Here is a 16,648-nt window from a genome sequence, read left to right as displayed (position 1 = left end):
AAACATTACATTGACCGTGGAAAGTCGAGTCTAAAAATATGCGAGAGATTATGCAGCAAATAGATTTCAAACATGAAAGGGGTGAAAGTTCTGCACTGAAGGTTGAATAAGTTTATGTCCTGTACGCTCGCTTACATACATTTGCATTCTACTTTGATGCTCCGATTTAAGTTTTCTACACGTGTGAATTTTCAGCTTGCCAGTGCAGTATATAGTAGCTTACTTAAGCATGGCCTGAAAGTTGAATAAAAAAAAATTAAAAAAGGAGTGCGCTTCAACAGCTTCTGCAGACGTATGATTTTTACACGCTGTTGTCATCACTGGAGGTTCAAAGGTTCATCGGTTTCCATGTCATCTTGATATCAATGTTTGATGAATTTTCTCATCTTCTCTGTTTGCCCTTTGATGTGAAAACCAAGCACGAGATGAGTTCATTGTAGCCACATCATTCCCGTACAAAGTTTTCTTCAGAAACCATTTGACACCCCACCATGAAAAAACATCATTTCACTCAGTGAAAGTCAATTTTCTCTATTTACTTCTCGAGGTGTTGCTTGGTGAATAACATTTTAAACTCTAATTTGCTGTCTTGCAATTAGTACGGCGGCTCAATATCGACTGCGAAACGTTATTACGGCGCTTCTAGCAAGTGCGCCTGTCACAGACTGATTAGCACATAATGGAAGGCAGAGACATGCAGCCAGTGAATAAATGTGCTGTCAGACAAAGTTTTCTCTCTGCGCACTGCTTCATTATCCTCTGATCTATCAATTTCAGCTCGTCAATTTTTCTGTCATACAGCTCAAACCTAATCAGAGCTCTGTCGTCTTATTCTGTCCTGCCGTGCGGTGTGTTCAAACTCTATTCCGCGTATTGGACAAGCTTTCATTTCAAAAAAGGTAACAACTATGTACAAGCAGCAAAATATTTCCCTTTACTAAAAGTAAAATAAAACAAACACACACACACACGCACACACTTTAGTTTGCACTCCAGTCTAACATCAACTCAAAAGCTCCCACTTAAATTCAGTTGAATTCAAACGGATACCCACATATGTTTTTTTTTTGGAGATCAATGAATGTAAATTCAGTAAATTGTCGATTACTTGACTGTCTGCTTATTTCGTGCAAACAAGTCAGCCCAACCGTAGTTCCATTTTAATCTGAATAGCACTCTTTTCAAAGTTTAATAAAGTCAATTATTACCAGTCACTGGAACAAATTTGTATCAGTAGCAGTCTAAAGTGAATACGTGAATCTATAATTTGATCTAGATTACAAGCATTTATTTAAAATGTTAAGGTCTTACAAACACTGTGTCGTTCTGCGTGTTGTTCCTTCATCCAAAATTCTTAATCAAGTGCTGCTGATTGCTTTCATTTGTTAATTATGAGGCTGATTAATTGGAAAAAGCTTTACTTTGGCCGGAAATAATTTGGGTTTTTTTCACCATGAATTCACTTATCTCAAAGGCCATTGCTATGTGTAGTTATTATGAAGAAAAAAAACCTCCACAACCATGAGTATTTTGAGAGCATCATGCTGTCAAAAAATGGAATGAGATATATGTATCAATCTTAATAATAATCAAGAGTGACTTAATAAATCCCCATCAAGCTACGAACACAACACAATATAGTTTTTTTTTTTAATTGTTTTCTGAGTTGAAGCATTACACATTTTTTGGCATGGGCCACACGAGCGGCCATCCGGGGTGAATTTTTTTACGTCACGAGCATGAGCCCCCCCCAAAATAAATAGTCTCACCCAGAGAGTAATTCAGTGCAGAACTTCCACTGATATTAGCACAATAAAATCAGCTCAAGACCTACCTTTCATTTCAAATTAAAAATCTATTTTGAGGTTAATGTTAACCATATCATGCCCAAACAAAATGAACAGCGAAATAATATGTTTCAATTCATGTATCATTTTCTGTTTTCCTTTTGCATTTATCAGTCAGCAATGTTAATTTAAACATTTGTTTGCCTCTACCGATGGCTGTTGAGGATTCTGCTACAAAGAAAACAAAGTGTGAGTTTTCCCTCCTGCTCTTTGTAAATTGTGGATTAAGACATCAATGAAATGTGAGCATCACTGATCTGCTACTACATGTGGATTACGGAGCATTACAGTTTTCCTACAAGTGAACTGAATTGTCTTATTTGTGAGGACAAAATGTATACTTTTTAACAGACCTTAAAGCTACTGCCACACTCTAGGGTGAGCATCAGGGTTTGCAAATGCCAGTTTTGAATAAGAATGCATTTTATTGATGAGTGACTCGTTAAAAAGAAGTTTAGCGACGCTGTCAATCCTGGGCAAGGCAGCAAATTGAGTGCTGCCATCAATGAAGCACACACTGCCTTTCTTTCTATACAATGTGACAGAAGGCACACCTGCTCCCAGGCTGTCAATTTCGCCAAAGCTAAATCAAATCTGACTGTTTCTTCTCAGTACAGACCGCAACCCCCTGCCCCCCCCCCCCCCCACCACACACAACAAACATGATTATTTTATGACTTACTCCGACTGAGAAGCTGAAGATTGCGGACTTCTTCTCGAACCTGAAGCTGGAGGACTTGCTGGAGGACTTCCTGTCTTAGGGTGTCCTGGACGATTCCCATCCTCTGGAGCTTCTCCCCGTTCAAACGCAGCAAGGCTCGCCCTGTCAAGAGGAGAGGGGATTCTTGTTTAATATACCGTATTTTCCGGACTATAAGGCGCACCTAAAAACCTCAAATTTTCTCAAAAGCCGACAGTGCGCCTTATAGTCCGGTGCGCCTTATGTATGGACCAAATAGAGAATGATGGATGGATGGAACTTTACCTTTTTAGGTTTACTGATCTATCTGACTGTTTTGTTTTGTACTTATTAAAGTAAGCTTTACATGTTTATTTTGTGTGTTGTGTGATATTAACATTATTGATATATTGTTATTGTTTTCACTATTTCAAGTTATTATATTGTGATTGCATTAATGGTGCGCCTTATAGTCCGGTGCACCTTATATATGGACAAAGTTTTAAAATGGGCCATTCATTGAAGGTGCGCCTTATAGTCCGGTGCGCCTAATAGTTCGGAAAATACGGTAATACCCTCAAAGAAAAGGGTTGAAGGGTTAGGGCAGCCTGGAATCAATTTGTTCATGACTATATTTAATAGTAGGAATATAGGGATAGCCAGTTATTAGCAGTGTCTGTTCATTGGTAAATTAATTTGTGTTCCTGATGTCAAACACTATAATGCCAAATGAAGTTTAATCTGGATCTGACCCCATTTGCACATTGGGCAGGAATTTATGGAAAATCACACTGAAATGTTCAAAGTCCATTTCATATCTGTGTCTAAATCCCATCAGATTAGGAGAGGAGCAGATGGCAAAATACCAAACGCCTTGTGCGCCGGGCTTTAAACTTCACCTTGAAGTGAAAGGGCCTTGGCCTTGTTAACAACATGACGGCATCCATTCCAACATGGTGCTGTGCATTAAACGATAGAGAGGGCGATTACTTTGGCAAATACAAGACCAGACACAAAAATGGGGACACTAGCTATTGATCAAACTTCATATTATTGCTTCATTTTCCCAGCAAAACCTCAACATAGGACCTCCATGGGTACACCTTAAGGCGCATAGAACATTATTGTCAAGAAACAAATTTCACTTTTCACTTTTAAGGGAAACTTAAAAGCTCGTTGGCATGTTTGTAATTCAACCTGGAGATTCACAGCCTAATCCAAATCGACACTGCACATTTCCAATTAGCGGCAGTAAAACGTCTGGAATGAAGAGGGAAGCATTCGTTCTGCATCGGACTTATAAAACAACTGGCATTAACGCAGGGGAGACACCCATTAAACAAACCATTTCCCACAGTGAGCACATTTTACAAGCAGCCTGCATTCACGTTAACATATGAGAAAAAAGAAATATGCTTCAAGCAACAGACGTGGGCACCCCCCCACCCACACACACACACGCACACACACGCACACACGCGCCCACACACACACACACACACACACAGACACACGTTAATACAGGCAGGTAATGTCCTTCACTGCAGAAAGCAAAATCCATCATACCAGTCGCAGCTCCCAAATGATATAATTATAGTCATTACTCATGAAGCTCTCATCTCCTTTTCCGTCCGTCCGTCCATCCATCCATCCATCCATCCATCCATTCATTTCGATTTCACACCCCATCCTGCCCTCGCTCGTAAACAAGACCCCAAGATACTTGAACTCCTCCACTTGGGGTAGGATCTCAGAATTTCCTCGAAGCTGCCCGGAAGTCAGCTCTGTTGTTCGGCTTTAAAAGTCATCTGCAAAGGCAAATGGAGGCCACTTTCAGTTCTTTTGTTTTCTATTTGCTCACAAATCTACATGGCTGCTCTGCATACAATCACACCCTCATCCATCACAATCTAGTCAAACCTCAAATTTCCTGCTTAGACCGACTCCATTGTTTGTAACCTCCGATGCTCCTCGCACGAAACCCATTCTGTAATAAACTGACAACGATATCCTATTGATTTTCTGTGCAGTTCTATTTTTTTCTCACAAACCTTGTGCTTGCATCCACAAAAAGCAAACCAAGCTCATCCAACACCCTCTCCCCTCCTTTGTGAGCGCTTGCACCAGCTTGTCCTCGAGACACAATGCCCTTGCTATATGCGTGCATAAATGAGACAAAGCAGTAGAATGGAATTCAAATCAATCCTCCACAGACGTGCTACGGCTCTCATTAATTGCATGCAGATTGGGGAGAGCTGTCAAAAGAGGAGAAAGACAAAAACAAAAGCTGCTCAATAGAGATCACCAGTCTCAATTTGGCTTCAAAACAAATTGCATATCAACACTTCCAATGGCAAACGAGGCTTTTGCAGCTAGACAGCCACTGTGAAAAGCAGAACAATTAAGACGCTCAACCCAGTGGTGCTACTTACATCATTTGGAGAGATTTCATTTCTTACTGCTCACTTTTCTAATCAGAATACACCTTAGCTGCCTTTATATTGATATTTTGCAAACAAGAGGTGCAAACATTTATTCCCACGTGTCATTTGAAGCTTTGTAGGTAGCGAGAGGAGCAGAAGATTGAAGTCCCTCATAGATGTTTATTGCACGCTGTGCTTAAAAGTGAACAAGCAGGTACATGTTATGTATTTGCTACATAACTGACACATGGCCAATGACGTTATTTGACGTTATACTACAATATACTATTGGACATCACTTGAATGCCAGCTGTCTTCTACAAGGACTTGCAACATCTTTTTGTATCTTACGGGAAAAAAAGGGACAGAGGTTTGGTAAAAGGGTTAAATAAAAAGCCCACTCTGAAAAATGATGTCCCAAATGTTCAAGTGCAAATTGAATGGCGACACTGATCTCCTCAGGCAGCTTGTTCCGCTGTGATGGTGCGCTTACTGAGAGACTGTGAGAGACATGATTACGTTTGGGTCACTGAACAAAAGATGATACAGACAGAGAATTCATCTTGGGGCCATTGCTCGGATCCGCCACCCTTCTGTGAATGCGCAACTATCACAATTGCATTGGTACTCGCCATATGCACACAATTAGGCATTGTTTAAAAAATAAATAAAATAAAAATCAAAATAAAACCATCATTCATTTGATTCAAAATGAGGGTTTATCGGAGAGCAAATCCGAATCCGCTGAGCTTAAACTCCTGTTCGCCACCCTGTCAGATTGCTTTATTACCCCCAATGGATAAACATTTTCATTTTCTGAATGAATGAAACAGCCTACATCATCGACTGGCTGCGTCTGCAGAATTTAATATCCATTTTTTTCACTAAATTCGCAGCGGAATAAAAGTTTTCCTATCTGAATTAATTTTAGTAGTGCGAGGGACCAATAAAGGTTATCCTATCTGAATTAATTTTAGTAGGGTATCGATTTGGCTCGTCTCAACTTCCCAAGCGCACCTCAGTTAGCATCAGTTAAGGACACTGTAAAGAGAATTGCGAAACTTGCTTCTAGATTTACATTATATAGTCCCCTCCAAAAGTATTGGCAAGTTCATTTCTTTTGTTTTTGTTCTGTACTGAAGTCATTTGAGATTCAGATTACAGTATTTTTGCATTATTGTATCTAGAGGAGTTAAACAACCCATGACCCAGGTCGCCCACAAGTAATATTAATGAATTAACTTGGGTGAATCACTTTGAATATGTAACTGTATTTAAAATAATTATTGTGTGTTTTTATAAAGTATGATATTATTAAATGCTATTTTCTTCGCCAAATAAAAAACATTTTTAGGGAGGCTGGAATATATTAATGGCATTTTCATTCAATTCAATTGGGAAAGAGATTTGTGGTGTGAGTGTTTTGAGTTATGAGCTGTCAAGGAACGAAATGCACTCATATCTCAAAGGATCACCGTAGTTTGGATTTGAAAATAACTTTTTACGACATAGCTTGACTGTTTTGTGGGAGGTATTGTTTGAACTCATAATCATGAATGACCCAAGTTTTTTTCCCCTTTCTTGCTTTCTTAACCAAAAATAGTCTGCAGTTTTTTTAGGACTACACATGAATGCCTTCTCAATCTCCTTTGGAGAGATTTGGCTGCAAACGTGCTTCCAGTTGAGCAAGCTAAGCTGTGGAGCCACAAACCCAACTAAGCTGTGCAACCACATACCTTAAAATAAAATTTGCAAAGCCAGATATGCCAAGTCCTTTATTGCACTGATTCACAACAAAGTCTGACTGTGACAGTCATGCAACTTTTCTGTCCTTTGAAATGGCGCAAGCTGTGAATGCAATTACAAACGCAGTCCGTGTTAGGTGAATACCTGTGATGGCGTGATGAGAGAAGGCTTCTACATAGGTCAGGTAGTTGTGAGGACAGTGTTTCTTAAGCCACTTGCAGACGTCCTGCTGAGTCCACAGCACCACGGGTTTGGACAGACTGGACAACGTGGGGCTGGTGTGGAACACAGTGAAGGCTTCACCTGGATGCACCTGAAAACAAAGAGGCAACAGATTCCCATTATCAGCTTCCTGTGAGGTGTTTGAAGATGTACAGAAATAGCACATTTGTGGATGCAAGATGACTCCACAAACAAACTTTCAAATTCTGCTTTCACGAAGAGAACGTTCACGTTGACTGATCTTTTGGTGGTGAGTAGGGCCCAGTGGTTATGGATTTTTTTTTTTTAGGTCAATACCAATTCCGATATTTGGCGGTGTAAATTTCGGATAATATTTCTGATTCTGATGATAATTGGCTGATTAATTAAAAAATATGTAATGAATTGAAAACCTTCATTTTGGATCCCTCAAATAGTATTTAGTATTTGTTTAACTTTATGAGAAAGAAAATCCATTATGTTGCCTTTTTTCTACAAGAATGACTGACTGTCACTATCACTGATTTTGTAACATATTAAAGTCTAAAACGGGGGGGAAAGAAATCTGACCATTTTTTGCCGATTTTAAATCAGCCGGCCGATTAATCGGTCTGGCCCAAATGATGAGAGTTCATAATTCATCCATTTTCTATAGCAAAGGAAGGCCGGACAGGGGAGTAATTTAGGTAGTTGCTATAATTATGTTGCTGTTCTTTCCTTTCTCAGGAGGCAAAATACATTTGCTGATTTAAGTTTGTTTTTGTGGGTAGAGAAAAACGTCCCACTTGGTCATGATGTTGTTTGTTCTCATTTGTACATAAAATCCATGGATTAAAATGTCCTGATTGAGCCAAGCGTGAAACAGGAGAGAAACACAGATCGGCTGCCAAAACTTCTACTCCATTGCCGAACTACTACATGTCATGGAGATTATTTTTGTAGGCATGTTATGCAAACAAGCGCAAGCGTGCATGTACTTTTGTGGCTTAATAAAAAAATGGTGACCCATAGCCAGTTGCCAGAACATATTTCCAATGCAGCCCATATTAGACAGTGCTTGCATAACCGGAATAATTGGAGCTGCGTCTCTGGATTCAAACCAAATGCAGAAAGTTCCAATTTTCCTGGTCCACTTGTCATCATTATAATGGATTGTCCATCCATCTATTTATCACCCCATCACTGACTATAATTGAGTTGGTAAAGGTTTAGACAATTCCCTATGAATGCGGATGAAGTAAGGTAAAAATTCTCTCCGTCAGATGCTAGAGTGAAAATGCAGAAATGCAAATGTAGTCTCACCCAACGTTCAAATCCCTAAAATGAAGATGAATCACAGTGATTATTTATAAGTGAGCGTGGCCTGCAAGTGCCTGGTAATTGTCAGGTCTAAATACCATCAGACATTTATTTACACGCTGGAAACAAAGAGGAGAAGACAACCAGTATTCTTTTGCTCGCGAGGAGAATTAGGTAGAGGGCCCAGTTCACAGTCCTCCACCAATTCTGACCTGCCCTACCGTCATCTCCTCTTTTTATATTGGGTTGCCCTGGTTACAAGAGGCGTTGCTACACTAAAGGGAGGGGAGAGTGTGTCTGTAGCAACACTGTTTCAGCTAGCTAATAATGTTGTGTGGTGGGAGGCCGCATGGCCTTGGCCGATCAGTGACCCCAGGAATGCAGAGTCTGTTCTTAGATGGTTGGCATCCTCGTTCCTGGCTGCAATCTCCAAAACTGGATGTTGTGTCTCTCTCGTGCATACACTCCAACAACGATGTGAGATAACTTGTATGAAGTCTACTTAAACAAACATTGAGTAAATATGGGATAACTAAACACTGTCTCGGACAAAACAATTAACAGAGAGAGGACTTCTCTTGAACTAACAAGAAACAAAGAACAAAGATGTTCTGTTTCTAACTTGTGAGGGCCTCTCAAAGATAAGACAAGGAAAGGGAGTATAAGGACTCCCCAAGGCTAGCCGGCACATATGTTGACTTGAGCGAAGATATGTGACCTTCGGTTTCAGGCCGACCAGCGCTTCAGCAAAACTAATTATTCTAACAGTAATCATCCGCTATTATCAATGCAACAAAAACAATCTCTTGCTCTAATTTTAATGGATTCATCATTGAATTTTACATCTGAAATACAGTATTAGTATTTGGCAGCACATTGCTGCTCACTTTTATTGGATACAGCTTATGAAAGATACTGCTTCATTTCAAGGCACCTTCGGGGGGCAAAAAGTAACTCCGTTTGGCTCTCTGGATCATGAAAGCTGGCAAGATAAAAGGGGTGTCGACTACTGAATTCTTCTCTATGGATATGAATAAAATAAACTGTGCATTGACGCTTGAAAAGGAAGGGTTTGATTTCATTACTTATTGTGACACTGCAAAGTGGCATAAATAAAAGAATAAAGTATATTTTGTAAAAAGGCAGGCAAGAGACTTACAAAACATAGTTATAAGTTCGCGTGTGTGAGTCAAAAAAGCTGGCAGAAGCCACAGAGTGATTGTTCGACATCGTACTCAGATTCTCAGCCCCCACCTCCCCTCCGCTACTCTTGCGTGCCTTTATGGCCATCCATCAGTGTCTATGTCCTCTGGCCAATTCTCTTCTGATGCTGTTCACACTTTGTCGACTCCCCCACTCTTGCCGAGACCTAATTCTGTCCAGTGGGAGGAGCTCCCTCATTCATTACACACGCAGGAAGCGAGGGAGAAATGAGAATGAGGAATGGAAGGCCATGCTGAAACTCAATATGGAGAAGAAGTATGAGACATTGGAGGATGGGTAATATATACTGCACTTATTGTCTTCCTGTTGTCTATCAAGACAGTAAGATTTTATGCTGAGAAGTTAATTTTAACCTTCAGTTGCTGCAAGCTTTAAAAAGTTGACAGATTTCGTTAAATTTAAGTAAAATACAATAGTCAGCAGCGATGTAACGGTAATGCTGATATCGTAATATTGCAATATTAAAATCGCCACACTTCCATCGTCGTCATGTTAGGATATTAAAAGCACCAAATCTGTGTGGAAAAAAAAAAAAAGTTTGACCGTGATAACTTTACACTGCTGAGCACACATGACAATAGAAGGACTGGTCAAACCTTTTTCTTTGTCACGGCTGTTATTATGTGCAAAAACAAAATATTAATTATAATTCTAATAATATGAATGCTTTTTTTTTTTTTATCTCTACAATTTCCCTGAGAGATTTGGGGTATTTTTAACCTCCCAACAACCAATCACAGTCACACTGATCATACTAATTTTCTCAGGCTGAGCCGTGATTGGTTGTGACCTGAGCAAGTGTGATGTCAAGTGGCAAAATGGTCCTCCCGCTGAGATGGATAAAAACGGATGCTTAAAGGTAGCTGGAATATATCCCACTGGGTTGATGGGGGGGGGGGGGGGTGGCTGCAAGCTAACAGACTTGGGCCTAATCATCACAACAAAGGAACTCACAAATGAACAAAAGCGAATGAAAGAAAACGCTATATCTCCGCAGTGCGTTACTATAGTTCTCAGCCTTTGCTCATGCTTTCAGCAATCATGGTCAAACAGATACAATATATTTAGACGCAAATCTCTGATCGCAGCTAAAAATCTAAATCGCATGATCTATTGTGCATTCATTTTTGGATGCGTGATTGCTGCTGGAGACACCTATTATGATTTTGCACATGTCAAATAAACTCAATCCTTCTTTTCGTCTCCCTCCTACCTCCATTATGTCACCAAATCGGACATCTGTTTGCTCTTTATACATTGTATGTGATTTCATGAGGATCATATAGTTTTACTAAACCGGGGCTAAAATTCACGTGAGCAATTCTCCGCATCCTTTCTGCACCCCGAAAAAATTCTTCATGAAGAATATTTTTCCGTGTTACTGAGTAGAAATGGAACATATATATGTCTACATTTATGTGAACAACAATCTGATTCTGCTCTGATGCAGCTGACAGTTGATCTCTGTTCAGTTCTTGCTTTTTTTTAAGATTCAACTTGTCTCTTCGATCCCACTGTGACAGATGATTTGATACATGATCTTGCATATCTCATACACTTCCCATTCTTCATTCTCATCCGCTGTTGACACCAAAGCCATCTCTTGCTGCTTCAGATGTCGTTCAACGAGCACAGACTTGTCTTACATACTTTCAAAAAAATAAAGGTTGTTAGGTATTTGTCAACATACAACCTCTGCTTGGTCCCTCCGGAGACACAAAAAAGAATGTCTGGTAAGAGAGACTCAGTCGAGGGAAAAAGGAACAGATGGGGTTTTCACAAACTCTCGATTAAGCAGAAGTCTAAGATCAAGACATTCTGCTTATTAGTGGCATGAGGAAAATGACAACAAATAGGGCCACCATGTAAAAAAAAATAGCAAAGTCATGGAAGAAAAATCCCTGACTGGCCTTTCTTTACCCTTGGAGTCTGAAAAACTACTTTACAAATGCCAATTTTCCTTGCACTTGTTTCTCCTAATAAGACAACACATGGGTGCTCCCCTAAAAAGGCTTCTCCTCCATGCTGTGTCACACAGCATTATGGGGTCACCTAGCGAGCCCGCTCCTCGCCTCATCTGGCAAACAATGGATGGCGCAGTTTGTGTAAAAACAACAGTCTGGTTAGAGAAATCACATCTTTCAAAATGATCTTTGCATAGTTGCTTCAAACACTTTATTTAAAAAATAAAAAAAAATCCGAGATTTGTGGGTCAATGAAACAAAAACAAACAAATAAAAAAAGAATCAATACAAATTTAAATTTTCTTGCGCTTTCTTCTGGCAGCTCCATACTCATCACTCTTTTACCGATATATTCACACTCTCCCTTCCGCACGTGCCTGAACAATAGAAATCAACTCTCTCAATCTTTTCACCCAAAACATCTAACCTTGGCTGTTCCTCTGATGAGCTCATTTCTAATCCTAACCATCCTGGTGACTCTGAATGAGATCTTCAACATCTTCTGCCACCTCCAGCTCTGCTTCTTGCTGGTTCTTCCGCTGTCTCCAATCCATAAATCATGGCCAGGCCATCACTGTCATAAACTTTTCCCTGCATACAAATCGAGGCTCTTTGATGACGTAATACAGCTGAAACTTTTCTGCACCTGTTCCATCCTGCTTGGATCGGTTTCTTCACCTACTTACCACACTCACCATTGCTCTGGACTGTTGACGCTCAAGTATTTAAAATCCTCTACCCTCTTTTCTTCCTGTAGCCTCACTTTTCCTCCTCTAGCAATCTAATCCACGTCCATTTATGTTTTATCTTCTGCAAATATTCATTCTTGTCCTTTCCAGCACATGCCTCCACCTTTGTAAATGTTCCTCCATCTTATCCCTGCTTTCACTGCAGATCACAATGTCATCTGCAAACATCATGCTTCACGGGGAATCCAGTCTAACCTCATCGGACAGCCTATACATCACTAATGCAAAGAGCAAGGGGCTTAGAGTTGATCCCTGATGTCGCCCCACGTCCGCTTGAATCCTCATAATCACTTGGTAAAGCTTTAAGCTGGATGCCCTGCCTGATGGAACTCGAGCTAGGGAGCGGTCCACACTTCTCACTTATCCCCCGACTAGGTCCGAATAAATAATGGTAATAATATTTTTAAATAAGCAACAACTCAATCTGTTGTCTTCTTTGACGCATAACAGGTTTAAATGTACGGTTGATTGTGACAGGAAGATCGACAAAGCAATATGAAAAATCACTCGGTCAAAGGTTTAGTGAAGTAAACGTCCTATCTATTTTTGTTGTTGCTTTTTTTCATTACAACTACATGGTTAACCAATTGGCATTGGAGCAGCATTGCAAAATCAGCACCCGGCAAAAAGATTTCACCACAGTTTGAGAAGCTTGTTTGCCATCCCACTGCATCCACAAGTAGTTTATGTGTATTGACTCTCATTAGTGCCATGGGTCATTTGCTTCTGTATGAGATATGCAGATGTACTATATCGAGTTGTTCTCTTAACACTGTTAAATTGACCAGGAGGAATCCCAAGGTTGCACCTTAAATCCAACAATGAGCTGGCTTCACATAACTGCTTCCTCATTAGCGCTAAAGTGTGAATAAACAGTGTAATGAAGAATAATCTAATCATCACTCCCACCAGACGTAGACAGGGGACAAGTCTGCCACCGTCCGTGCATGCCCGTAGACTCTCGAAAATGCAGGCACGGGCAATGCGCGTACAAAGTGTGAATGCACAAACCTGCACACCTCGAGAGAGAGCTATTTTTAATAATGTATGAGGTGGCGTTGCCACGAGGAAACGATAAGCCTCACGGTATAGAGGTTTAATTATCCGTCCGCTGCGTAATCATATGGAAACAGCTTCTCACTCGTCTTTTATTAAAGCTTTTCTAGTTGTTAAAGCTGAGGGGCTGCTCATGAATTATTAAACAAACCTGCAGAGAATGTGTACATCTTACAGCTTGCAAGTGTTTTTAAGGCCAGTGGGAATATTCCATTGGGCTATGGGCTCTCTTTCACATGAGCAGCTGGACCAGGAAAAGGAGCCGATGGTGTCATGCGCTGTTTTGGCTCAAACAAGGAGCGGAATGCTTTGAATTTTTTTCTTTTGACACCTTGTTTTTGTCCCCCCATGGTGCCACCGAGGAGATTCTAATTGCCGATGATGGCTGAAAACACAAACTCGAGGATATATACCATAAAAGACATAATTGTCACACTAGAGCGAACGAGGTCTGTATATCTGAGCGTGTTTACGTCACAAGCGGTGAGACTGAGTTTTTTTCAGGTGAGAGCAGAGAAACAATTAACGCTTCCCCCAGCTTCGAGATATGATGCATCGCTAACCCCGAGCGAGGGATGGACGTTGCTGGACATATAGAATACAACTACTGGGTCAGAACAACTTGATGTATCTGCTTCACACAGATACTATGAATGCAGAATTTATGAGCTAAAAATGAATGTGACATTTGAGGGTCAATCATGATTACTATCTGCCGAAACTATTTTCTTCACTAAAACCCATTTAAACAAGGACTGTGTTGAGTCAACAAGTAAAATTTGTGTTAGTCTGAATTACTTTTTTATTTTGTCAATTATAATCTGTTAAACGGTATTTTGACAAATCATATTTGCAGTGTATAGAGAGACAAAGACTGCATCATTGATCTTGAGCAATTTGGTTGGAGGTAGCACATGCCCAATGATAAAACAGGACTGTGGAGAGTGTCTGATTTTGGTTTCTCCTTCTTCTATTATGTGTGGTGCGGAGCGCGGGAAGCGTATTGCTGCCTCCAGGCAGGAGGAAACAACGTTGCAACCAGCTTTTGCAAACGGAAATTTCTACTTGCACCTCCAGCAGCAACGACAGATTTGTTATCACTTGGGACTCTAAAAACATAAAAGTCACATCTGAATAGATCCGTTGCATGCTTTTGATGTAAGATCAGCAGCAGGAAAAATGTAAGTATAGGCAAAAGCAGTGAGCTGAATCTTTAAATCAATTAATTATTTACAAAAAAATGGGTGAATCTTAATTACTTATTTTACTCATGAACATGCCTTTGATCAGACCTATAGTATTTCAAAAGACAAAAATGGATTTATCATAGTTAATCTAACAAAACAATTTGTACCTGGATGCCCTCTGTGCCAGGCTGCTGCAGCAGTTTGACGGTGCGCGTGTGAGCTGTCTTCTCGCCACGGCCGTCATGCCAGGTCAGGTTGCTGCCCCCGGACCGACGTGGCAGTTGGTAGCTCAGCTCTTCAGCCGACAACGTGTGCTCCAGGGAGGCGCGGCAAAAGCTGAAGCTGGACGCCGCTGAGAGGAGATAGAAGTAGAGAGAGGTAAGTAACACACGGGTCATTTCAAACGATTCAATTTCAATTGCCGTATGATCCATTTCCTCATTGACATTCATCTCCACAAAAAAAGGAACAACTGAGCTGCACGTTGCCAAAAAGATACTTAAAAGAAAAATAAGTAAACGAGCCATTCCATCCAACAACAAAGGAGCACCGTTTTTTTAGAGTATTTCTCGACACACCATTTTTACCTAACGTGTGTTATCACAACTTTGTTCAGTCAGCAGCTGCAACAAGACAAAGCTCGCTTTGCCATGATGGTGGCTATAAACAGATGAAAACATGAGAAATAGCCTGCAGGAATGGTTGATATCTTTTGAAACTCCATCTGCTTTTTTCCTTGTTTCCCTGCGGAATTTTTCTCTGCCTTTTTGTAGCTGGCAGGTCTTTTGGGTCGTCGGGACAAACCCGTGTAATTACTGCCAGTCAGACTGAGATGGAAGAAACAGGAGAGGGAACGTGTGGAGCTAAAGCGCCCTGCAAGCCTAAAAGCCTGCCAATCGAAGAGAAAAAGACAAAAGAACGAGACAAAGCAAGAGAGACAAGAGTGCTAGATGAGCATCATTTCATCTCCGCTCCACTGATGTCTCATTCGCTGCCCTTTCACCAGACCTTGTGAGCTCCAGAAGTCATAAAACGAAGATAAAGCACTCGCGCCGCAGACTATCATAGACTTGTTCTTAATCTCGTAGAAGAGGTTACAGACAATTTAAAGAAAAATTCATCGCTGAGTAATAACAGCGAGAAAAAAAATATTCTGATTGTTAAACTATACTCCATCAAATCATGTAGTTAGGCATATCATTTCTAATAAACCAACCAATGTCCCAACTTTGAGTCAAGGCGTTTGGAAACACTAAGAATGCATAGTTACTAAAAAGATTTATTTGAGCAAAAATCTCTTTGCCCAAAAGTTTTTGAAGAAAAGGGGTTGGAAATATCGACCTGCAACAAACTCTGCAAACATCGTGGGCCAGCTAGGTGGACCGGGGCCAAATCTGGCACCTGGTCCTGTCGCTTGGCCAGGACTACAATGGAAGGAAGGAACTGCCAGTCATATCTCAGAGGTGATTAGCATCTTCACTGGTCAGCATCACGAGTCATCTGTCACCTTTCTGTCTCAACGCTCAGTACTTGATTAGCTTGGACAACTGCCAAATATACTTTGTCCTATTTGTCGCTAACTGATGTTGAATTATTTTCCCCTACCCTTGACAAGAAGCCTTTAACAACTTCCCAAAGGAAAACGTGAATTAAAAAATGGTTATTGGACAAAATGAGGCAGGAAGAATTATAAAGAAGTCTATTATTTACCAAAGAATAAAAACTCATCTGCAGACTTATTTCCCGATGTGGGGTGACCCGAAGGGGCTCTACCTGAATCCATGATAAATTAACACAGGGTGTCGCATTTGACAATGAATGGAGATGCATTTTTTTTTAAAGCTTTACACAAAACAGAACAACAGAGCAAGAAACGCAGTTGAAGGTAAGAAGCCTCAAATTAAAGTGCAAAGTCATATACAAGGTGTTGGCGCACGTGCGCGTGCGTGCGTGCATGTGCGTGAGTGCTGGGATGTGTGTGCAGACAGACGGTAGAGAGGTCAAAGCATCTCCACCCACTGAAGTGTGACCTCACATCAACTTTTCATGGCAGCACAAGCGTACTCTATCTATTGTGCGGAGCGGCAGGTAAATCTCAAAGGTATTTCTTCGCAAAAGGTAATTAAGCAATTTGGCGCCAGCATTGCGGAAAGTCGTTCCGAGGCAAAACCCACACTCGATTAACGTTACTCATTTGAGTCCAGAAGAGAACATTTACCTCGGTTAGTACAGTTTCTGTAGGATTTTTGTATAACCTTGCCATCAGCTAGAGT

The 16,648-nt window shown here is 40.6% G+C and overlaps 1 protein-coding gene and 1 long non-coding RNA gene across 2 annotated transcripts in view; one reads left to right on the top strand and one right to left on the bottom strand.

The window, feature by feature from the left end:
• The window catches only part of samd10b (sterile alpha motif domain containing 10b), a 32,392-nt gene that overhangs the window by 3,724 nt on the left and 12,020 nt on the right, over positions 1 to 16,648 (bottom strand). Inside the window, exons 2-4 of the mRNA XM_061273013.1 lie at positions 14,543 to 14,727; positions 6,840 to 7,008; positions 2,530 to 2,670 (exon numbers count right to left, since the gene is read on the bottom strand). Coding sequence (XP_061128997.1) covers positions 2,530 to 2,670; positions 6,840 to 7,008; positions 14,543 to 14,727 — 495 coding nt within the window. The remainder of the gene's footprint in view (positions 1 to 2,529; positions 2,671 to 6,839; positions 7,009 to 14,542; positions 14,728 to 16,648) is intronic.
• LOC133150467 (uncharacterized) lies at positions 14,243 to 16,016 on the top strand. The gene is made up of 3 exons (XR_009713775.1): positions 14,243 to 14,369; positions 14,563 to 14,753; positions 15,149 to 16,016. It is a non-coding gene; the product is annotated as an uncharacterized LOC133150467 (long non-coding RNA).

The sequence above is a fragment of the Syngnathus typhle genome, linkage group LG2 (genome assembly GCF_033458585.1).
Source record: "Syngnathus typhle isolate RoL2023-S1 ecotype Sweden linkage group LG2, RoL_Styp_1.0, whole genome shotgun sequence".
NCBI classification, from domain to species: Eukaryota; Metazoa; Chordata; class Actinopteri; order Syngnathiformes; family Syngnathidae; genus Syngnathus; species Syngnathus typhle.
This window is presented reverse-complemented; position numbering and strand designations above follow the sequence as displayed.